The sequence below is a fragment of the Chiloscyllium plagiosum genome, unplaced genomic scaffold (genome assembly GCF_037043375.1).
Source record: "Chiloscyllium plagiosum isolate Xiang-an unplaced genomic scaffold, Cpla_swu_hap1 HiC_scaffold_6, whole genome shotgun sequence".
In the NCBI taxonomy this organism is placed as follows: Eukaryota; Metazoa; Chordata; class Chondrichthyes; order Orectolobiformes; family Hemiscylliidae; genus Chiloscyllium; species Chiloscyllium plagiosum.
In genome coordinates, this window is record NW_028270144.1 from 70,407,503 (window position 1) to 70,431,981 (window position 24,479).

Genomic DNA, 24,479 nt, shown 5'->3' on the forward strand with positions numbered 1-24,479 from the left:
CAGAAATCCCACATTCTGGTCAGCTGCAACTGCATTGAAAACTGAAAAATGGATCTTTTAGAATATTTCCATAATTCAGCTTGCCTATGGGGCATGTTCTTGCGATATGAAGTTTGTGGGAGACAAATATGGTTCTGAAAATAATTTCCAGAAGTTTTCACCTTACCCACAGAATGTCATCTTTCATTTTCTTTTTGAAATAGCACAATGTTACCAATAAAATGTTATAGCATGTAATGAAGCAGAATTTTAAATCAAAAATGACCATTTAAAATCTGCACCTTAGAAAACCCTTTTAACCATCATGAAGTAATCGTAACACACATTCATAATTACAACACATGCTCTGAGCAATATTTCTTAGACAGCTTTTATTTTTTCTAAGCAGGAATTTCATCTCTGTCATTATTGACACCATCAACAATCTTAACCTAAACGGTTGTCTGCTTCTGATTAACAGATACTTGTTATTTGTTATCATAAATTGCACTTACCCTTTTTACTTTTTCTTATAAAATATGAATACATAATATGATATTATTTCAGATTTTCTTTATAAGGTATCTTAAAAGGTAGAAACCTAAATGAGAAAGCAAATAAGGTTTGAAATACATGAGCAGTTGGCAGTGAAGACATATGAACAAGCAGGGTGAAAATAGATTCTTTTGTTGCACAAGTTTGTAATATTCAGAAGCTGGCAATTGGTACTTCTTGATGTGACAGCAGTGTCTGCTGAAAAGGGAAAACAAAAGGAAATAATGCTGAAAAAAATTGCACCAATGTTTCTTCAATCTCCTGACAAATTCATAGACTGAAGCCTTTAACATCAAAGAAGTATCGAATTTAAGATTTGAAATTCTGTGGCAAAAATTTCCTTCGATGTGTTCAGGAAACTTTCTGCATTAACTAGCAATTCAGCACTTTACAATTGAACGTACATGGAATGTGGTCATTCAAAAAGAGCACTACAACATGTGATTACTGATTCGGATCCAATGCAGTCCTTGTTGAGTGTAACGAACAAGCTGTGTCATACTACTTTGTAGTGTTATAGGTCCCATCTGTGCATCAAGATCATGAAAGAATTCTAAGAAGAAAAAAAGTAAAGTTACTTTCTAAAACTTAAATTTAAAAGAAACACCATGTTAAATGTGTGAAGGTAAATAATAACACACATTTTACTCTTTTCAGTGGGTAAGCACAAATATTATAGCAGCAACATTGACTGGCAGGGTACTTGTGTGATATGTCATTTGTGTGTCATAAGTATGTGGAGTCAGTGAATCATGATGCCAAAGAGCCTCTAACGAATCTGTGACAGTTCAATTTGTGGCTAATGTGTAGCTCAATTTGTAGAACTTTTACCTATGCATCATAAGGTTCCAGATTCAAGATCCACTCCATACTTTCAGTATAGAATCAAAGCTGACACTCCAGTGTGGGAGAGAGGGAGTTGTTGTCTTTCAAATGAGATGCTGAACCAAGGCCCCGCTGGAACACCTAATATGGGGCTTTCAGAGCACATGCAAGTGTTTGATTATACTTTACATTATTGTGAATTCCGGTAACCTGATAAGACCATGTGCTGACCATGATGAAAACAATGAATTCTGTCCCTCTATACGAGGCCCCATTGATTTCTCAGTCACTGTAATGGAAAGGAAACTGTAGGATGTCACTGTGGGAAGGATCCATTGGGTTCAAAATTTAGATGCACGGCAATCTTGGCAGTCACCGACAGCACAGTCCACTCCACTTGTGTGGCTTCAGATTAGCTTGCAAGTTGAGCAACCAGCTTTGTTGAAACAGAGGTGCCTCTGACACTTCTGAAATGGAATTATGAGAAGTATTCCTGAGAAATCATTGGTGAGTAAGGAGAGCCCTTCTGCTCCCTCTGTACAAGGCACAAAAAATGCCAATATAAAGGGAAAACAACATTCATACTATTTAAGAGGACAGTGCAGATTGCTTGGTAGGCGGACTCTGATTAACAAAGGCATTGCACTAAGAAATTAACCTGAAAATGACCATCACCTACTTTGATGAGTTCAATAAGCACAGTGTGTAATCAAGTTATTTCCAGCTGTAAGATATCAAGCCTTGTGTATTAATATTTGTATGCAACTATAACACACTGTGGGCTTGACTGAAAATTCTAAATTAGTCATACTAAGAGGTTATTTAGCAAATTGGCTCATTTGCAGAAACACATCTAATGTTGCACACCGTGTTTTGAGTTTTGCAAGCAGGGGCTAACTGTATATGGAAAGTATTTTGCCTATTGTGAAGGGATATGCTATTGGATAAGGTCTTCCTGTCTTTGCATGTATACCCTCTGTATCAACACTGAAATTCAGATAACACATTACTCAGTGGTATTTTAGTTTTGGCCTAACTAAAGCACAGTAATTGGCAAACATCATTCACGTTGCTACTGAAAGATAATAGCATGAAATATCTAGCTTCTCCTGCTGCCAGGACAGAGGATATTTGTGGGAATGGCTCCGGGGATGAGAAGCTTCATTCATATAGTAAGATTGGAGGAATTGGTACTGATGTCCTTAGTGAAGAAAAGTTGAGCAGAGATTTGATAGAAGGATCAAAATTAAGGTTAAGATCTGAAATGTTGTACCTGAGAATATGGTGAAAGCTGCATCAATAGAGGCTTTCAAAAGGAAAAAGAATAACTATCTGTAATGGAATAATTTGACTCACATTTGCTGGTCCTCAGCAGCAAAGCAAGAGTACATTCTCCTGCTCTCTTCCCTTGTACCAAAAAGCTAAACAATAAATCATTTTTCCTTTAAGCCTTACGGAACTGGAAAAAACCTGCTGCACATCACTTTTAAATAATCGTGCTTGAGGTGCTACAAGATTGTTTTGCAACACTGACTTTATTTTGAAGGTAGGACTTTACTGAAGCCTATTTCACTTTAATAAATATTGATGGATGGAAATGTGTTACAAGCTGTCATAATTTTCAATATACCATTGAGTTTATTGCTACATCACAACTTGCCAGCAGTATATCACAATCTTCAATTTCACCTAATTACATCACTTTGCGTGCTTCCTGCTATTATTGGCTCCATAAAAATACTCCCCCCCAACCCCCCCCCCCCCCCCCCCCCCCCACCCCACATTCCACCAATGATTTTATTAAGCAAGCATAAAACAGTCTTGAATTGTTATTTTGAGTCTGGATGAAGTTACTAGGAATTATCACCAGCATCTCCAGGTTGCAATCTGTAAGATGAGAAAGGGTGCATTACATATAGACTGCTTGGCAAATCTGTCTGAATTACTAGCAAATACATACATTTCACTCTGGAAATGGAGCTTGCTTAAAGTGCACTTTTGAAACAACTCCCAGAATAATGATGATACAAAACAGATATTAGTGGATTTGAGGGAAGCAAAAGTTCTTCACCATTCTGATGTTTTCATGTTTGACATTCACACTGTCTCTGAACCTCATTTTGTGCTCTTGTCAATTGTATCTCATTTTTACACATCAGACAGGCAAACAAAAAAGCAATTCATTACAGCAGTCAAACTATTATGTCTTATCTCCTGATTGAGCCAAAAGATATACCTTTGTTCTCCTTGGTCAACTTATCAGCCATTTCCCAGTAGTCATAGCTGTAGAGAATGCTGTTGGTGATGTTAACATGGTTAGCAGCCAACTGATGGATACGCTGTGGAATGTTAATGGTTGAAGAGGGGGATGATCCACGGTTACTGGAACTGCTCTCAAGCAATCCAGCTGAACTAACAAGGGAGGATGTAGATACCATTGGTGTAGATGTTCTTATAAACCTAAAATGGAAAATACAAATGTAACTGAAAAATATCCACCTGACTGATTCTCACCCATTCATTAACAAATCCCACCCACAATCAATGGATTCACTTACAATCATCTCCCCATCTGAAATGTCATCTTGCCTGTCAGACATTCACAACCCACATGGACTTTCACTCCTCACTTATTGGCCCCAGATGCATGAACTTTATTTCTGTCCTAGACGAAAGTGAGGACTGCAGATGCTGGAGATCAGAGTCAAGATTAGAGTGGTGCTGGAAGAGCACAGCAGGTCAGGTGGCATCTGAGGAGCAGGAAAATCGACGTTTCGGGCAAAAGCCTTTTTCTGTCCTCCCCAAGGAAATGTCTTTGTGGAAGCCCAGTCTGGGTTGTACAGACTCACCAACATAGTTCTAAGCCTCAGGCTAAGTGAAACCAGTCATGGTTTGCTGTTTGCTGCTCCTTCACTCATAAACTGTTACTCTCCGCATTTGCAGATGATAAACTCACTATGTATGTTTTAGGATAATTTCCACACTGTTTCATTTTAGGTCAGAAGAAAGGAAAGTGTTCTTACTTGTCACTGGTTCCCCAAAGGTTTGAACTTTTAGCTGTTTCACCAGAGTCCTGCAATATTAAAATACAGGTATATCAGTTTTAGACAGATATTTTAAAACTTGTTGCATGTATGAAGTTTTTTATCAAATATTCTTACTTGTTCCCATACTTGTTAATATTCATTTTTCAAGTAGTTAATACCCAATTAAAATAACTAATGGACTAAATAAATTGTTTGTGATGGAGAATTCCACATTCCAACTACCCATTGTGTAAATTATGTGATGAGAGACACCAACTTGGTAAACTTTTCTGACGGGAACTAATGAGTAATCCCAGAATGTTATCAATTTAACTAAAAGCAATATCCTGATACAAATTACCTGAAATTCCTTCTAGGTCAAATTGTCAAAAATCCTAAACTGTGAAATAAGAAACAAAATTTGAACTAAATTTTAAATTGCAAGAAATATGGACATCATGTGCTCATGTTTTTTCCTTGATAATTTTATTTTGTTTTCGTTTTGTCCATTCTGGTCTTTTTCAAACTTTGTGACTTTTGATTTTTGATGTCTGAACAGAGATTTTCAGCAGTTTAGTGATGATCTACTTAAAATGATTCTGCGTGAACTACTGTTGTAATGTCATGTAGAAATACAGAACTTGTATATTGCTGGAAAAAGTCACATTTTATCAAAACCTTTCATCTGGCATTCATGAGAACTTTTTTGCAAGAATACAGATTCAGGGGAAAAATTAACACTATAATGCATGAGGCGGGATGGTGACATTTTGGCAAGTGGACTCAAATTGTTAGAAGTATTGCCATGGAGGATGTAACTGTTAATGCTGATTGACAATTAACTGCCAGCCTTTGGTTAAATTTTGAACTAGGCAATTTGACTTTGATTCATCAAGGTAGTGCCCTGAGAAATGAACTAGTCAATGGCTATCACAAATTTTGTTGCATTGAAACAGGTGCAGTGCGTATACATGTTCTTTCCATTTGCAAAGAAACAGGGCCATATACATTATTATACATAGCTTCTAGTACATGCACATGTGCCATTCTGTGAGCCCAATTTATATTTGTAAATTTGTTGTCATTATCCAGTAAACATTGTCCAATTGCAGAATCACATCTTTACTTATATTAGAGTGTTGCAGGCTTTTCAAGTGTGAACTTGTTGGGTTCACAGCCAATGGGACATGCTGTTTGACATGAGGCACCAATTTTTGGGAAATATAACATTTATACCTGGCATCACTGCTACAATGAAGTTCATCTACCACATTACTCATTTATGTGATCGAAGAAATATCTTCTTAGCTCCACGGTGACATCCTGTTAGTGGTGAATATTGGTTTTCCCCTTGAAGTTGTATTCTTGCAAAATGACTTAATCAGTGCCAGATGAAAAGCTTCTAAAAGCGCAGTGATATTGTTCAATGATTAAGCGGCAACTGAATAATGCACAGGAAACAAAAGCCCCAGTGTTTGATACTATTTAGTTTTGAATAGATTCACTGCTCCCAAGTAGCTCACTCTCGTCAATAACATGACATCATCAATGACGGGCCAAATGATTTCCTTCCAATGGCTCTATGGGACGTTTTTTACAATGGAGGCGTGTGCTTGCCCTCCTGGTTGAAAGGTTGTGTGGAGCAGGCCAATTTTAAAAATAACTACTCAGTAGCCATAATATGCTGGAGTCTTAATAAGCCTTAAGTGGAATGTCTATACCTCAGGAACAGGCAGTCCCATTCCTGAAAGCTGCCAGCCAATTCAGTTGGAGTCTCAGCTGCACCAGAATTCAGCAATTCAGGCAGCATCCGAGGACAGGCAAAATCCGAAGACATCTGGTTTCCAGCATCTGCAGTCATTGTTTTTACCTCGTTGAAAAGATTTTGCCTGTCCTCGGATGCTGCCTGAATTGCTGTGCTCTTCCAGCACCACTAATCCAGAATCTGGTTTCCAGCATCTGCAGTCATTGTTTTTACCACTTTTCCACCAGAATTCAGTAGTGGCCAGTGCCATGATGAAAAGCATTCCTGAGGAGAAGTACCATGGATGCCATGCAAATTCAAGTTTTTATTCAGCAAGGGATCAGAGGTGTAAAGGGGATCAAGGAGTAAATGATAGAGGTTTTGGTGTAGATGCACAAAATGGGGTTATGAACATGGGATAGGTGCTCTAATATGCCTACAAATTAGGTATGCTATTTCCTTTCCACTTTTAGAACAGGTAAGAAAAGTAGCAGTTGGACTTCCTCCGTTCCACTTTCCGTCGTCATGTATTTTGCTGATCGAGGTAGTAAAAGGGCCACAGTTAGTCAACAATTGGCTGGGGCCCGGGGGCGGGGAACGTGTGTGGAGGTTGTCTGCTGATTGTAGTATAGCTAGCTGAACTAACTCTACTTGCACAGTGAAATCGTGCCTAATTGACATCTTTCTTTGGAAGTTTGGTAACACCTAATAAAAACACACTGATTCAATGGCACAAAATTCTACAACTCAATTGCTGAAAAATCTACTTTAAATTTTATTTGTCGTAGAAATTAGTTTTGCTAAACATCAGTTAACAATGTAGCTTACAAAATCAATACCTGTTTTTTCCCAAAATTGCAGCAATGATGAGTACATTTGAGTTTAAGTGGACGACTGCAGTACTGATGTGCGCTCAATTCCTTCTGATGCACATTAGTATGTGCAATACCACTGGTTAGCACTTCTTTTCTGTTACACTAGAACAGAGAGCAAAGAAGAATAGTAAGCTTGGTTAAAGAGTCTTCTGTTAATGACTAAACAAAAAGATAATGAAATTTGCAGGCAACCCACAATTTTCAAATGAGCATGTTTGTGGGTAAAGCTAAGCTAACCTGTATTTGTGAAAAAAAAATTCCTGCATATGAGATGTAAGTTAGGGGATAGAATCACACTTTTTTAATACCGAGTATGGGTATAAGTCCACTTTGGGCATGTCATGTTTTCTTGAGAAGTTGCATTCTTCTCAGATCATTGCATTTTCATATACGTAAAAAATGCCAAATTTTAAGGGTAGGTGAACGAGATGTTCTGCCCCTACCAAACTTTGCCATCTCCAAAACTTGGGAGCCCATATTTAAGAGACATTCAGTGTGCACTTCATTCTCTGGAACCCAGGAGCAAATCTTAACCTTCACTGTCAACCACTCGTAGAAATGACACATACCAAAATTCAATGTTTTTTTTTCATGTCTCCCTAGAAGTTTCCCAGTTGTCCATTCAGGAGAGAAGGGAATTGACTTTCCAAAGGGATGGCAATGGTAGACCATAACGACAGACAAAGGCAGCCTGGACAGAGATTAATGCAGAGGTCAATATCCATGGCTGCCTCAGGAGAATCCAGGCTCCTGTGCTACAAGAAGGTGAATGAACTGCTGCGTTCCACCAAGGTATGTATCTTTGTCTACTCAATGCCTCATGCCCCTGTGAATGTGAGTTAACATTGTCAGGTTGCTGTCTTTACACAGGAAGTTGGATGCCAAGTATCTCCATCAAGTGACTAGTGACAACTCTGTCACTTCATTGCAGCTACCAATGGAGCACTACTGGCACCACGGCAGTACAGCCTCACACACATCTGCCCAGGTTCACACTTAAAACATAAAAGGACCTACAACACTCAGTAGTTCATTCACTTCAGCTCACTGACCTTACTTCACAACTAGGAAAACAAGCACATCTGAGAGCTTCTAAACAAAGGCTTGCAGAGAACGAGGATATAACCATAAAAGATGGCATCAGGATGAACACTTCACGGCTCCTGACCCCCTTTGAAAAGGAGGTACTAAGCTGATAAGAGAGGAAGGGATGTTCAAAGACAGTTTACATATGTCGAGATGTCTAGTGAGAAGCCTCCAATCTGTGACTCCTATTTGCACATCAAGTCCCAACATCTTAATGAAATCTTGGGCCACTTGTTTGTATTTTTTGATGCACTCTCTGAAACCCAATCCTAAGCCATGATAATAAAAAAGAAGAACCTCATTACCACAGACCCATCTCCATCCACCCCTCGAACTACATCTCTAAGAAGAAATAGCCTCAGAGGATGCACCTTCAATACCTTCCTCCCATCCTCCATCAGTGCAGAGAATAACATTCATCTCAGTGGGTAATCTATCTAGGGTGTGCTCAGCTTCACATTCTGGAGATCACAGCTAGTAAAGGAAGCAATGACCAAAATCTCTGACACTCAGAAGGTAGCTGGAGAACAGGGTCCTGCTGCTTCCAGTACAGATGATGAGTCTCTGGACTTGGCCATTAATGAGCTAACAGAGATGCACAAACAAGCAGGGGAATGTCTGGCAGAGGTGCCAGAGATAATGTGCAGACTGGAGCAAAATATGTCCACGTTGTGTCATAGCTCAACATGTGAGTTCAAGATGATCTCCATGGAATGGGTGGTTGTCATCATGGAGTGCCAGATCCTGCAGAAGAGTCAGTGTTTGCCAGAAATGTGCGGGGACCTTCACTCCATCACTGGGGCCATAGATGTGTTCATTCAGTGACTAGGCAAAGGGGGTTGGGGGTGGGGGGAGGTGGGGGGTGGGGGGAGTGGTGGTCTCCAAGGCATCTGGAATCTCTCTAGGTAATCCATTCCCTCAGAGGCTGTGGATGTCCAACTGCACACTGACAGCATCAGACAGGCACCCAGGGATTGCCATCTCAGGCCACTGAGGAGGTGCCCTCTTATACCACCTCCCTTTTGCCAGAGACCCAATCTCTCATCAGGTCAGACTGAGGAGATTGCACCTGCCCCTGTTCAGATTTCCCGTGCAATCTAGAGCCCTTTATGCCCTGGAACACCAGAGGACACCTGCCAAAGTCATTGAGGCAAGTCAGCAGGCTTCCTCAACTTCAACTGCAACCACCAAGGTGGCACCAAGATGTAATAATAGGAAAAGAAACATTAATGGTGAAGTCACTTCGGGTACACACGTATCAACACTCTGTACATCCTGCCATAAGTATGGCACTTTGTACAAGAGTCGTGCAGTATCTTTCAATCTGTTAAGACTGCTGAATATTTATGTTTCCCCTGCAGACCACCTAGAGGGTTCCTAATGTCCATACACATTCACCAACACTTCATGGGACGCTATGCAAAGAGTGCGGACGCTGTTACACAGATTGTTCACACATGTGTAAATCTTGCACCTTCTCAGCAAGATAATCTTGAGTTGGGGATTCCTCGTGTCACCATAGCAACCATCTTCCTGCACCTTTCCACCAGATTTCAGAGCAGATCACATGACCTCTTCGTTCTTCCATTTTATATTCAAGAGACAGTCTCAAAAAATAATAATGATATAAACTTTATTTTTGTAACCACTACAAACATATCTGTGACCCACCTCTCACTGTTTACTTGTTGAAAACATTCAGAATCACTAACAATCACATGAATAACTGCTTAATTTACAGAGCTTGAAAAGCGAGACATGCTTTGAAGCTTCATATCTTACAGTCATCAGGATGGAAACTGTTTGTAGAGCTCATTAAGAAATTAATTTATTTCTATATCTGGAGAAATATCACATCTGAATTGAAATACAATTTAATAAAGTTGAAAACAAAATTGTCATTCAAGCTACATTCAATAACTCTGATTATATTTTCACAGTGGAGAGTCAGTTGGAGTTTATGAAGTGACACAAAACTTAGAAAATGTATCAAATGTTTACCTTGAAATAGTCGATCAGGGCTTTCGAATATTTAACTGCACTGTCCCTCTTAAGTCTGAACATCCTCCAGTAAAGAAGTGCCAAACAGCGGTAACTGCAGTGATCAAAAAGAAAAATCTTTGTAAACTGGACTCAGACTTAAAATCAGAATGTTCAACAGGATCAAACTAACACATCTATAAAAGGAAACACTTATATGAATTCAAAGCATCTCATCTCTAATCCAAAGCATTTTAAAATCATGACTATAGGTTCCTAAAGCTTGCATCTGTTGGACCAACAGTTGAATTTAAAAACTGTAATGTTTGCCTTTTGCTGTAACAATAACAGTGAGGCAATGAGCATTATTGACACTACAGGATAAACATAGCAACCATAGAACATAGAACATTACAGCGCAGTACAGGCCCTTCAGCCCTTAATGTTGCGCTGCCCTGTGAAACCAATCTGAAGCCCATCTAACCTACGCTATTCCATTCTCGTCCATATGTGTATCGAATGATGATTTAAATGACTGTAAAGCTGGTGAGTCTACAACTGTTGCAGACAGTACGTTCCACCCGCCTACTACTCTCTGAGTAAAGAAACTACGTCTGATATCTGTCCTATATCTATCACCCCTCAATTTGAAGCTACGCCCCCTCATGCTAGCCATCAATATCTGAGACAAAAGGCTCTCCCTGTCTATCTGACCTAACTCTCTGATTATCTTATCTGCCTCAATTAAGTCACCTCTCAACCTTCTTCTTTCTAATGAAAACAGCCTCAAGTCCCTCAACCTTTCCTTGTAAGACCTTCCCTCTATACCAGGCAAAATCCTAGTAAATCTCCTCTCAACCCTTTCTAAAGCTTCCACATCCTCCCGATAATGTGGGTGACCAGAAGTGCACACAATACTCTGAAGTGTGGCCGCAACAGAGTTTTGTACAGCTGCAGCATGACCTCATGGTTCTGAAACCCGATCTCTCTACTAATAAAAGCTAACACACCATATGCCGTCTTAACAGCCCTATCAATCTAGATTAGATTGCCCACTGTGTGGAAATAGGCCCTTCGGCCCAACAAGTCAACACCGACCCTCCGAAGAGTAACCCACCCAGACCCTCTGACTAATGCACCTCTGACTATGGGCAATTTAGCATGGCCAATTCACCTGACCTGCAAAGTTTTGGACTGTGGGAGGAAACCGGAACACCCGGAGGAGATCTGCACAGACACGGGGAAAATGTGCAAACTCCACGCAGACAGTTGCCCGAGGCTGGAATTGAACCTGGGACCCTGCAGCAGTGTTAACCAATGAGCCACCATGTCACCCTCTGTAGAATTAAAAACTAGGTGGCAACTTTGAGGGATCAATGTACATGGACACCGAGATCTCTCTGCTCATCTCACTACCAAGAATCTTACCATTTGCCCAGTACTCTGCATTCCTGTTACTCCTTCCAAAGTGTATCACCTCACACTTTCCTCATTAAACTCCATTTGCCACCTCTCAGCTCAGGTCAACCCAGCCCATCCATGTCCCTCTGTAACTTACAACATCCTTTGGCATTAACCACAACTGTACTGACCTTAGTGTCATCCATAAATTTACTAACCCATCCTCCTACGCAGTCATCCAGATCATTTATAAAAATGACAAACGGCAGTGGACCCAAAACAGACCCTGCAGTACACCACTAGTAACTGTGAACTCCAGGATGAACATTTCCTGTCAACCAACACCCTCTATCTTCTTTCAGCTAATCAATTTATAATCCAAACCGCTAAATTGCCCTCAATCCCATGCCTCCGTATTTTGAGTAGTAGCCTACCATGGGGAACCTTATCAAACGTCTTACTGAAATCCATATACATCACATCAACAGCTTTACCCTCATCCACCTGTTTGGTCACCTTCTCAAAGAACTCAATAAGGTTTGTGAGGCACGAACCCTTCACAAAACCATGTGGACTATCTCTCATCAACTTATTCCTTTCGAGATGATTTCAATCCTATCTCTTATAACCTTTTCCAACACTTTACCTACAACCAAAGTAAGGCTCACTGGTCTATAATTACCAGGGTTGTCTATACTCCCCTTCTTGAACAAGGGAACAACATTTGCTATCCTCCAGTCTTCTGGTACTATTCCTGCAGACACTGATGACATAAAGATGAAAGCCTCAGGCTTGTAATCTCCTCCCTGGCATCAAACATGGAAATACATGGAACACCAAATGCTTCTAACAGAGATATCCTGCTCTTCCACATGGGTATGTTATTGCAGTCCTTGATTATAGACTCAACAATAAAGTTATTGAAGCTAGTGTATTGATGTCATGGTGCTTCTGTCATAGTACTAGTAGCAAAAAATATTACCAAACAGAAGGAGGCCATTCAGCCAATTGCTGTTTATGCCAGGTGAATAAACTAGGTATGAAGTCATAGAGTTTTATACTTTGGAAAGAGGCCCTTTGGCCCATCTTTTCAGTGTTGGTCATAAAGCACATATCTATTCTAGTCCCATTTCTAGTACTTGGCCAGTAGCCTTGTATGCATTTAGCAAAAGATATTACCAAACAGAAGGAGGCCATTCAGCCAATTGCTGTTTATGCCAGGTGAATAAACTAGGTATGAAGTCATAGAGTTTTATACTTTGGAAAGAGGCCCTTTGGCCCATCTTTTCAGTGTTGGTCATAAAGCACATATCTATTCTAGTCCCATTTCTAGTACTTGGCCAGTAGCCTTGTATGCATTTCAAATGTTCAGCTAATACTTCTTAAATGTTGTGATGGTTCTCACCTCTACCTCTCTTTTCGACAGATTTCCAGATCCCCATCACTCTCTGAGTGAAAACAAATGTTTCTTAAATCTCCTTTAAACCTTTTGTCACTGACCTTAAATCTATCCCCTCGGTTATTGAACCCATTACCATGTGGAAAATTTTCTATATATCCACCTATGCCCCTTATAATTCTGTACAACTCAATCATGTCCCCTGTCAGCCTTCTCTGCTCTTAAGAAAACAACCTCAGTTTATCTAGTCTCTTTTCAGAGTTGAAATGCTCCAGCTCAGGCAACATCCATTGAATCTCCTCTGTACCGTCTTGAGGAAAATCATCCATTAAGTTCCCATTCCAAACCTACTAACCCGCAACTGGTCCTTAGCTTTGTGAGTTATAATGATTCAAGTGTAGATCCAAATACCTCTAAAATATGTTGAGGACTTCTCTTTCAAACTCCCAACTGTCAGTGAATTCCAGAATGAAAAATAAAATTGCCTCACTTCCCTTCTAATCCTTCTATCTCGCCATTCGGAGAAACAGGTCTTTGCTGTCCAATCTATTCAAGCTTTTCATTATTTTGTATTCTTCAATTAAGTCATCCCTGTGCCTCTTCTGTACTAAAGAGGATAACTGTAGTCTATTGAATCTTGCCTCATTTCCGCAATAACATGTAAATCATCTTGTCATTCATGTCAAGAATTGACACTTGTGAGGAAAGGGGTCATGGATAGTGGTTGAGAGTTGGCAATTTTAGTGACCGACCTGGAATAATGGAATTCAGAATCACTCCATGTGATTCAGATTGAAAAAAAAACTGCCAGAAAAGAACTTTTGAAGGTCAATTAGCTAGTTCTGTGAAGGCAGTGCTGTCCAGCAAGAGAAAACTCATTGAACATATTTTGACCTTGTCAAATCCAGAAAAATGATCAAAATCAGTTAAGTTGGTCCACTATCATAGATTAATGTGGTTTATTTATTTTTCTAAAGGAAGCGAAGTGAGTGCATTTTGATTATATGCTGTGTCTCTACTTGTTCTCTGCTTTGTTTCAATCTGCTACCGAAGAATTGGAGAAATACATCTGAAAGCACAGGATAAGGTTTGATTTTCAGTTCCGGTCATCAGGTGGTGCTTCTGTTTTGGAACAAGATTACACCATTGTATAATTAGATATTGGCCAGTAAAGGCTTAACCTTGAATGTAAAATACAAAGACTGCTTACAGGAGCAACCAGTATCCCTGAACTGGAGAGAAACTGTAACATATACTTAGCATCACAAAAGTCAAATAAACCAAAGCAAAATGCTAAATACGCAAAAGCATAAGAAAGACACTTTCAAGTACTTCCCCTTCTGCAAATAATTGCTTTATAATTTTGTTAGTTCTATTTCTGCACACTGAAAGATTTTTCATGTATTTTATTAACCTTATATATGTATACTATGTTAAAAATTAAGAACAGAAAGGACCTTAACTACTTATCGCAGACTCATCAAACAGCTAGCTCCTTTGTAGAAGAGAAAGAACCAATTCCAATCAGCTTCAATAAATCTCCCTCTGTCTCAGAATGCTTGTCTTAGGGATCTTTTATACCTCACTCCACTAGGTGATGCTGACAGTCTGTCTCAGGGTCCTCTAGCAAGGCTGGAGACAAGGAGTTCTACTGTAGCTTCCAGAGGGAGCAGATTTATCTGTGCATATGGCTATCATGCAAATAATCCTTCTTTTAGATATAGCATAGTGGCTAATGCTCTACCACTTCCCTACCACTGGTGGTGGTGGTGCGTGGGGTGGGGGTAGGGGAGCTTGGTGGTGGGTGATTCAAGTAGGACAATTGAAGCCATTCAGTATTTAATAACTCTCTATGCCCTAAAATGTTGTCTTGCTAAGCTACTTATTGAAAGGCAAACATATACAAAATAGAAACAACTGAATTTGGATTTTAAACAAAATACTTCTATACTTGCAGTAAGACACAAAATGCACATCCTCTAATCTCCAATACTTTATACTATCAAAACAATTTTATGTAATCGGATTTAATTTTTATCTCATAATTAAGAAACTCACCACAAAGCAGCTAGCTGCTTATCTGCTTGAGTGGCTGTTACATCTGAATGATTCTTCAGTCTCATGGCATATCTTTAAACAAAATCCAAATTAAAGCGATGGTATAAATAAAACATCAAAGTAAAATTATTTACATTTTACCAGATTCACTCCCAAGCTGAGGCAGTTGTTTAACTTACCTCCATTAACATGTTTTAATCCAATGTTAAATTAGACAATAACAGCAAATAAGCACTAAAGTATTAATCAGTTTTACTTCAATTATAGAGTCATAGAATCACAGAATTAAGCTGCAGTATTTCTAAATATGCTGAACAATCTGTCCTCTTAGTAATATTGTGTTATCCATGTAAAGGGACTTTGTGACATCTAAGCATGACTGAAAAGAATTCAACCAATTCCATTCTCTTTTCCTTTCCCTAGAGTTCCGAATATTTTCTGTTCAAGTATTTATCATTTTCCTTTTGAAAGTTACAGTTTGATCTGTTTCTACCATGTTCACAGGCTCTGCATTTCTGATCTTGAGAATTTTAAAATATTTTCTCACAACACCTCTGTTTCTTTTGCCAAACATCTTTAATCTATGTTCTCAAGTTAGCAATGCTTCTGTACTGGGGATTGTTCCTCCTTACTTTACCAACAATGGAAATCTCAGATGCAATGTGCATAGCTCAAATGTTTATTCTAGGAGTTTGGTACTTGGCTCCTTAATTTTATGTGGCTAACCTCACTCAACCCAGAAGCACAATTTTAAATGTATTTTCAGAATATCAAATAGTTGAGATTCTGGTTTTATAATCATGGTATTATTTTCTTTAAATAATGCTGACCAATTGTAAAGAAATGAGTGATGTTCATTTCTCATGCTGCATTTTTTGTTTTACTTCATTTGTCAGCGCACCTGCCTGGATGACAGTTGCAATTCGGAAAATCATTTAGATCAGAAATGAAGTAAACTTGGATTTAGCCAGTGCAGATTAAGTACATCTTAGTTTCCTTGATTCAGGCGTTGACTCCAGGTTTCCAGTGCAAGTTTAATGTAATACTTATCCTAAATTGCTGAATTGCAATGCAAATTCATTCTAAATAAGTTCAAAGAAACTCTGAGTGGGGTGGAATGACAAAGTGAATTTTAAAGGGATCTGTTATATTCTGCTAATCAGATCATATTTGAAGGGTAGATGATCTCTGATAATATATAGTCAAATATGGCAACCTAAAAAGTTAGTCATTTGTCCTGGGATAGAATTTAAGTTGGAGATTATGCTGTACAATTCAAAGCCTTGCAGATAAGTGAGCTGAGAAAGTAGCTCTGCGATATCAAGGAAATGGGCAACATTCAACAAATAACTGAACTGTCAACCGTGAAATGCAAAATGTATTTTAACAATTCACAAGAGACCATCTGCCATTTGACTTAAACTTTATTCAAACTATCTGCTTTGGTCTTTAAGCCTCCAGGTTCAGATCTTCTATATTGGAGTCTTAAATATCCATATGGCTAGAATTTTACTGAATCAGAATGACTCATATTATGGACTAGGCCATACCCCCTCAAAACATTTCAAGAAAGTAGCCCAGACCCTAACTTTGCTCATTGCTTTAAGCAGGTGTAACATGGATATTCCAGGAGGCATGCAGCTGCTCAAACCATTTAGTTTTAAACAAAACAGAATTTATTTACAAGATTACCAAATGAAACACAAACAAAAGAGAACAGAATACAGAATAACGTAATCTATCTGAAAGCCCAACACATCATCCCAACTTAATGACACCGTTCCCAGTACTTGCAACTATCCCCATGAACATGTCTTGTGTTTGATTTTACCTTTTTCACAAGGTAGAGAAAGATGTCAGAGAGAGAGTATGAGCATGGGCCTACTTCTTTGGGTCCAGCAGCTTCAAAAATGCCTGACTGCTTTCCGTGAATAGCCAGTCTGGCAAAAAAAGCAAATTAAACCAGAGAAAAGCTGAGCCGGGAGAACCAGCCATTTCCCTTTCATTGTACAAGTGTTTTTTTTTAACTTAAAAGCCTTTTGCCTGAGGCAATATCAGTTAGCTTTAAAGAAATTGACCCTGAAACCCTTCAACTGAGACTTTTTGGAGTCTGTGTCTTTTACTACCTCCCTGAAAAAAAAGGATAACATAACCATGTTAAAGGGACAGCTTCGTCATACTCTGAACATTTTCAAATTGAGGGCATAATTCAATTCTGATATTCCTGACTGTTTGTGGATATCTTTTTAGAGTGCAGGCTGGTTCAGGTATCAAGCCCAATACCTGCCTCCATTGTGTTTTGCATGCTCTATACCTCCATAATTTTCATGGAGTCAGGTCAGCTCCTTTAAGATTCATGGTTCACAGCACCTCGGATGTGTTGCAAAACATTTTCTGCAAGAGGAAACTATTTGAAAGTTAAGTTCAAAAAGTCGTCTTCATAATCCCCATAACAAGTGATGTCCTCCACCCACCACCTATGGCCACTCACATCCTATGCCCGATTCTTTGAAGTATGAATAGCTGAAATTGCAATTACTGGAAACATCAACCTTGCGTAAACAAACATTATGAAATTGGCAGCAGAAACCAGAAAGCTAAAGCTGTCAATTGAGCAGTGGCACAGTTCCTTCAACTGAGTAATGAATGTCCTGACTCTCAGTCAAAGATACATAATGAGGCCAGACAAACATCTCAGCCCCTCCTTGATTGATATCTCTGGTTTTCTGATAAGTGCTTTCTTTTTTACAATGTTTATTTACACAAAGTTAAGAGATTCCACGTTCTTGCAGTTTCAGCTTTTTAGATTTTAAATGGACTGAATGAATGACACTTTTTTTGAAATTTATGAAATTAATCCTCTTTCATGAAGTGGAAATTTATCAATGAATGAGTGTTTCAAGGTTATCTAAGATTATAAAGGAATCTTGATCAATTGGATCAATGGGCTGAGGAGTGGCAGATGGAATTTAATTTGGATAAATGTGAGGTATTGCATTTTGGTAAAATAAACAAGGGCAGGACTTAAATAATTAATAGTAGGGCCCTAGGTAGCGTTATAGTCCAGAGAGACCTGGGGTTCAGGTATATAGTTCTTTGACATTTACATAACAGGTGGTAAGAAGACATTACGCATGCTCAGACCATTTAGTATATAAGTTGGGACGTCATGTTGAGGTTACACAGGATGATGGTGAGGCCTCTTCTGGAGTACTATGTACAATTCTGATCATCCTGCTGTAGTGATTGTAATGAGGTCAGCCAGGTGGATCTCATAGAATATGACCTTCCTGACTGGGGCTGTTAATCTGGTCCAATCAGGGAGCCCCGTCTGACAGATATAAACAGGAGTGTCACAGTTTCTGCTCAGCTGGCTCTGAGAGAGCTGAGTCAAGATTAGAGTGGTGCTGGCATGGCATGGCATGGCATGGCATGGCACGGCACGGAGCAGGAAAATTGATGTTTTGAGCAAAAGCCCTTCAGGAGAGGACTTGCCACATATAAATGAAGGGTGAGTTGGTGATGGAATACTGGCCTATGTGGAGTCATTTAAGGAAGGAAATTATTAAACTGGAGAGGGTTCAGAAATAATTTACCATAATGTTGCCAGGAATGGAGGCTTTGAGTTTTAAAAATCAGCTTGATAGGCTGGGACATTTTTCACTGGAGTGTTGTAAGTTGAGTGGTGACCTTATAAAGGTTTCTAAAAATCATTAGGGGCAAAAAAGATGATTAGCAATTTCCAAAGTTGAGATTAGAGTGGTGCTAGAAAAGCCCAGCAGGTCAGGCAGCAACTGAGGAGCAGGAAAAGTGATATCTTGGGCAGGGGCCCTTCATCAGTTAGATTGTTCAAAACTGGGGGACATATTTTTAAGGTAAGAGGAAAAAGATTTAAAGAGGACATGAGGGACAACCTCTTTACACAGAGTGGTTTGTTTGTGGAATGAACTGCCAGAGGGAGTGGTGGATGGAGGTACAGTTCAACATTTAAAAGACATTTGGATAAATACAAGAATAGGACAGGTTTGGAGGGACAAGGCAAGTGGGACTAGTTTGGCTTGGAACATGGTCCACATGGACTAGTTGGACTGAAGGGTCTGTATCCATGCTGTATGACTTTATGATCTCTGACTGTCATTATGATGTTTTCTATAAATGCATGCTTGGTGAATTGGTGTGGAAATAACACAGCCTGGAATGGTGATATGAGACTATAATGTGTAGTTGGGGCTGCAGACTGGCTAATAGAGCATGAGTGGCTTTTGGGGTTGGGTGCATAACATGGCATGAGCAAATATGTATACATATAAGAAATACATAGGTGTGAAGGAGTGTAAGCATTGAAACAGGCCTTTCGAACAACCTGCCTTCACATCCAGCACTCCATGGCCACCTCTAAACATTTCCCAAGTTGGCTGGCCAGACTACAACTTTCATCCATCTCCCAGTTGTGAAAATCCTCTCATCACAAGCACTTTCTCCTTCGATAAGTGGGCTGAGCAAGGAATTTAACTTTCCCTAATTGCCTCAAGTATGAAAATCTAGACCTAAATCAGGAAACTGCATACCATTAATCTCTTATTTTTCATCCTTTACAATGAACAGTCAGAACCGTAGACTAAAGTTGTACAATTTGGTTCCTATGAAGCACTTAACTGGAAAATCCTGAACTAATATTTAATTATCAATTATATTTCTGACCACTAGATGGCAACATATAACTTGACACACCTGATTACAACTCTGCTTTTTTGATAATAAATTCAAAATTCAAATAAATGTGCAACTTTGGCACATATTATGTTATCTATCACATGGTGCCAAATAGAGTAATCGAGATGTACAGCATCTTAGGTATTTTTGAAAATTTCAAGATAGCTTGTTGTTACTTTGCTCTGTTGTATGCGCAGATACCAGCCTAGCCCACTGTGAGATCTCTCTCATTCATTCTTAAAGCTGTAGGAGAAATGCCTTAATAGCTGCCTTAAACAGCTCTCAAAATGTAATCAATATGACTAAATGACAGTAAAATTAGTATAACTTGTACCTGTGAAGGCTTAATACAAACAAAACATGCCTTTGAGGCAAGCTTACAAGAATGCAAGTCAGTAGATGGGTCATTCAGCATGCCCTGCCAGTTATGGACCTGTGTGAGATTGTGACTTCTTCCCAGGTAGCTGAACAGCCTGGGCCTGAGAACAAGATACAGAGAAGGTATCAGACCTCCAGCAAAGAAGCTCTCTCTGTTCTTTGCAGTAAAAGTCAAAGCTAAGCCTGAAGAAAAATAAGTTATCTTTCCTTGAGCAGTTGCTATAGACTGACTTTTAATTGATAAGCCAGACATTTTCTAACTGAAAAAGCCACCTTGTCCCTCTTGCAAACCAATGGAAGCATCCAGAGAAGGATTACTAAGAAGCAGCAAAAGAACTGTAAGAATCATCTCAGTAACCATTTTGAACAGGAATCACTGACCTCCCTTCCCAGTCTTTCCCTCTGTCCATAAGCATCACTGTTTTTCCCTGTCTGTTGGTCTGTGTGTGCATAAGGGGAACTTATTCAGGGATTATAGTCCTAATTAGTAGAATTATATGCTGATGGTTCATAGTTATTTACCTGTACCTAGATCTAATTACCTGTGATAAATAGTAATCATTGTTAGTAAAGAAATCTGTTCCATGTTTTCTGCCAATCTGGGTTTGAAAGTCTTGTAAAATTGGAGAATAGTGTGTACTTTTTAGTATCTTTTACCTTTGTGACAACTCTGGGAATAGTAGGCTTGATTTTCAGATTGTTACTCCAGTGAAGTTTAATGAAATCTGTTAGTTCTGCCACAATCTGCTCAAAATGTGAAGTAATTGATCAATTCAGGCTGGGCAAGTAATAAGGGAGAGCCAGGAAATGACAGACAAACTGAGTAAATACGTTGCATCTGTCTTCATAGAAAATATGAATAACATTTCCAAAATACTAAATTATCAAGGAGCAAAGAGAAAGAGGAAATAAATGCAATAAATATCACCAACGAAAGAATACTGGGGTATAAATGGGGCTAAAGGCTAATCAGTCCCTGGACCTGAGGAGTTGAATCTTAGGATATTAAAGTGAGTAGCTATAGAAATAGTGGATGCACTGATATTAAGCATGGCTTAATAAAAGCTTGAACAGGAATTCATACCTGACAAATTCATTAGAATTATTTGAGACGGTAACATGCAGGATATATAAATGAGAACTAATAGATATAATATATTTGGATTTTCAAATAAGTCTCACATAAAAGGCAACTGCTAAGTGGGAGTAGTATTTTCACATACATTGAGGCATGGCTAACCAATAGAACACAATCGGTTCAAATAAGAAGGTCATTTTGTGTGTGTGTGTGTGTGTGTGTGTGTGTTGGGGCCACAATTATTTACAATTTTATTAATAACGGAAGTAAATATACTATTGCCAAGTTTGTCGATGTTGCAAAAATAGGAAAGAAGGTAGGAAGATGAGTGAGGATGTAACAAAGGCTACAGAGAGATGTAGACAAGTGACTAGGCAAAATCTGGGCAGATGTAACTTCATTTTCCCAAATTATGTTATGTCCTTGGAGCAAGAAAGGAGGAGCTGAATATTATTTAGATGGAGAATTATTGTGGAAAGCTGCAGCACAGTGGGATTTGAGGAACGTCATGCACCAAAAGCTAGCATAGGACTTCAGCAGTTATAAGAAAGGCAAATAGAATGCTGGCCTTGATTTCAAAGAATGGAATATAAAAATAGGGATGTCTTGCTTAAACTATACAATGCTAAACCATGCAGTTAGTTGGATCACTAATATGAACAGTTTTGGTGTTCTTATCGCTATTGTAACCCCCTTGTCCAAGAAAGGATCAAGACAAAAGATGGAAAATTAAAGGTCAATTAGCCTAACCTCAGTTGTAGGTAAAGTTCTGGAATCCATCGTTAAGGATGAAATTTCTAAATTCTTGGAAGTGCCGGGTCGGATTAGAACAAGTCAGCATGGATTCAGTAAGGGGAGGTCGTGCCTGACAAACTTGTTAGAATTCTTTTGAAGAGGAAACAAGTAGGTTAGACCAGGGAAACCCAGTGTTTGTCATCTATCTAGACTTCCAAAAGGCCTTTGACAAGATGATGAGTAAGGTGAAGGCCCATGGTGTTTGAGGTGAGCTACTGGCATGGATTGGGGATTGGCTATCTGACAGAAGGCAGAAACTTGGGATATAAAGTTCTTTTTCAAATGGCAGCTAGTGACCAGTGGGGTCCCGCAGGATTCAGTTTTGGGGCCGCAGCTGTTCATATTATATATTAATGGTCTGGATGAAGGGACGGGGGCATTCTGGAAAAGTTCACCAAAGATACGAAGTTAGGCAGACAGGCAGGTAGTACTGAGGAGGATGCAGAAAAATTTCGACAGTTTAGGAGAGTGGTCCAAGAAATGGCTGAAATCCAGTGTGAGCAAGTGTGATGTCTTGCCCTTTGAAAAAAAAATACAGGCATGGACTATCTTTTAAATGGTGAGATAATTTATGAAGCCAAAGTACAAAGGGATCTGTATTGATTTGCAGGTTGAGTCCATGATTAAGAAAGCAAATCTAAGGTTGTCATTTATCTCAAGAGGGTTGGAATATAAAAACAGCGATGTGCTCCTGAGATTTTATAAAGCTCTAGGTGGGCCCCATTTTAGAATACGGTGTCCAATTGTGGGCCCCACACCTCAGGAAGGACATACTGACACCGGAGTGTGTCCAGCGGAGATTCACACGGTTGATCCCTGGAATGGTAGGCCTAACATATGATGATTGGCTGAGGATCCTAGGATTGTTTTCATTACAGTTTAGAAGGTTGAGGGGAGATCTAATAGAAACTTACAAGAGAATGCATGGCTTAGAAAGGGTAGACACTGTGACGTTGCTCCCATTAGGCGGGGAGACTAGGACCCGTGGGCATGGCCTTAAAATTAGAGGGGGTCAATTTAGAACGGAAATGAGGAGACATTTCTTTAGCCAGAGAGTGGTGGGCCTGTGGAATTCACTACCATGGAGCGCAGTGGAGGCTGGGTGTCTTCAAGGTAGAGATTGATAAATTCTTGATCTTGCAAGGAATTAAGGGCTATGGGGAGAGTGTGGGTAAGTGGAATTGAAACATCCATTAGCCATGATTAAATGGTGGAGTGGACTCAATGGGCCGAATGGCCTTGCTTCCACTCCTGTGTCTTATGGTCTTCTCTGAGGAAAGAAGTATTGGCACTGAGGGTAGTCCAGAAGTGTTTCACTGGAGTGATATGGAGAGATTTTCTTATGAGGAGAGGTTGAGTCAACTGGACCTATACTCATTGGAGTTTAGAAGAGTCAGTGGTGACCTTACTGAAACATAGAAGATTCATATGGGGATGACTGGGTAGATGCTAAGAGGTTGTTTCCCTTTGTGGGAAAGTCTGGAACCTGGCGGTATTATCTCAGAAAAAAAAATGCCCATTAAAGCAGAGATAAAGATGAAATTATTCTCTGAGGGCAGTGAATCTGTGGAGTTCTTTACCAGAGACATCTACAGAGGCTGGAATATTAAATATATTCAAGGCTGTCTAGACAGATTTTTAATCATTAAGTGAATCAAGAAGTTTTGACAGAAGGCAGAAAGTGAAATTGAGGATTATCTGATTAGCCAATCTCATTGAATGATGGAGCAAATTCATTGGGCCAAATGGTCAACATCTGCTCCTACATTTTATGGGTCCAGCTGGCATTGCAGTGAAGTGGTCATATCGATAAGGTCAAATTCCAAATTCAGCTTCTACCTTAAAATTCATTAAAACTGAATTCAATAAATCTGTTAATTTGTCGCTGGCACCAAAATAAAGGAAAGTTATGGCTGTGAAAACCAGCCTGTGGTTGACTTTTACATTCTTTGAAATGGTTGAGTAAGCCTCTCAATTATACAAACAGTCATTTAAGTGGGCTTACTGTTTTCACAGGAATGCGTATGATCAATAAATATTCCTGAAACCAAATAAGAAAATAGGGTACAAGAACATGGTAATTTCAGGATCCTTTTTCAGTTAATCTAGGAAATTCTAATAATTTTGTATCTCGGGATCAATTTCAAAGGCTGGATTTCATGGCCTCAGTCAGGAGCTGGTTTTGGCAAGGGGTGCACATAAAATATATAAATAGCTTGCACAATACCATCTCTTCAGTATCGACCAAGTCCCCACAACATGTTGAGGAAATCAGCAGCCTGCCTGCCATCTGAAAAAAAATGGGCAACTGACTCTATTAAGAAGCTAATTCAGCCAAATAACACACTGTTCTTGCCTTAAAACAATTTATGTGGGCAGGCAAGAAATGGATGTGCATTTTTTGGCAGGAACCTATGTGCACATTGGGGACAATTCCCAATGTTATTCCCCACTTAGTTCCTCCCTGCATCAAATTCACCCATGCTCCCTTAAACCTCTATCTTGATTCACAGATATCTTGCAACCGTAACTGCCTGGGCATAGTCCTGATTCTACAAGAATCATTACTCTTCCCTCTGGTCCTCCA

General features: G+C 39.3%; 1 protein-coding gene across 3 annotated transcripts in view; it reads right to left on the reverse strand.

Moving 5' to 3' along the window:
* Positions 1–354: 354 nt before the first annotated feature.
* aff3 (ALF transcription elongation factor 3) overlaps positions 355–24,479 on the reverse strand; it is a 97,746-nt gene continuing 73,621 nt past the window's right edge. For all 3 annotated transcript variants that reach the window (XM_043691690.2, XM_043691689.2, XM_087988089.1), the window contains 6 exons: positions 14,929–15,000; positions 10,092–10,185; positions 6,969–7,106; positions 4,383–4,432; positions 3,596–3,819; positions 355–1,087 (listed from right to left, as the gene is read on the reverse strand). In XM_043691690.2, the coding sequence (XP_043547625.2) occupies positions 966–1,087; positions 3,596–3,819; positions 4,383–4,432; positions 6,969–7,106; positions 10,092–10,185; positions 14,929–15,000 (700 nt within the window). In that variant the 3' untranslated portion in view covers positions 355–965. The remainder of the gene's footprint in view (positions 1,088–3,595; positions 3,820–4,382; positions 4,433–6,968; positions 7,107–10,091; positions 10,186–14,928; positions 15,001–24,479) is intronic.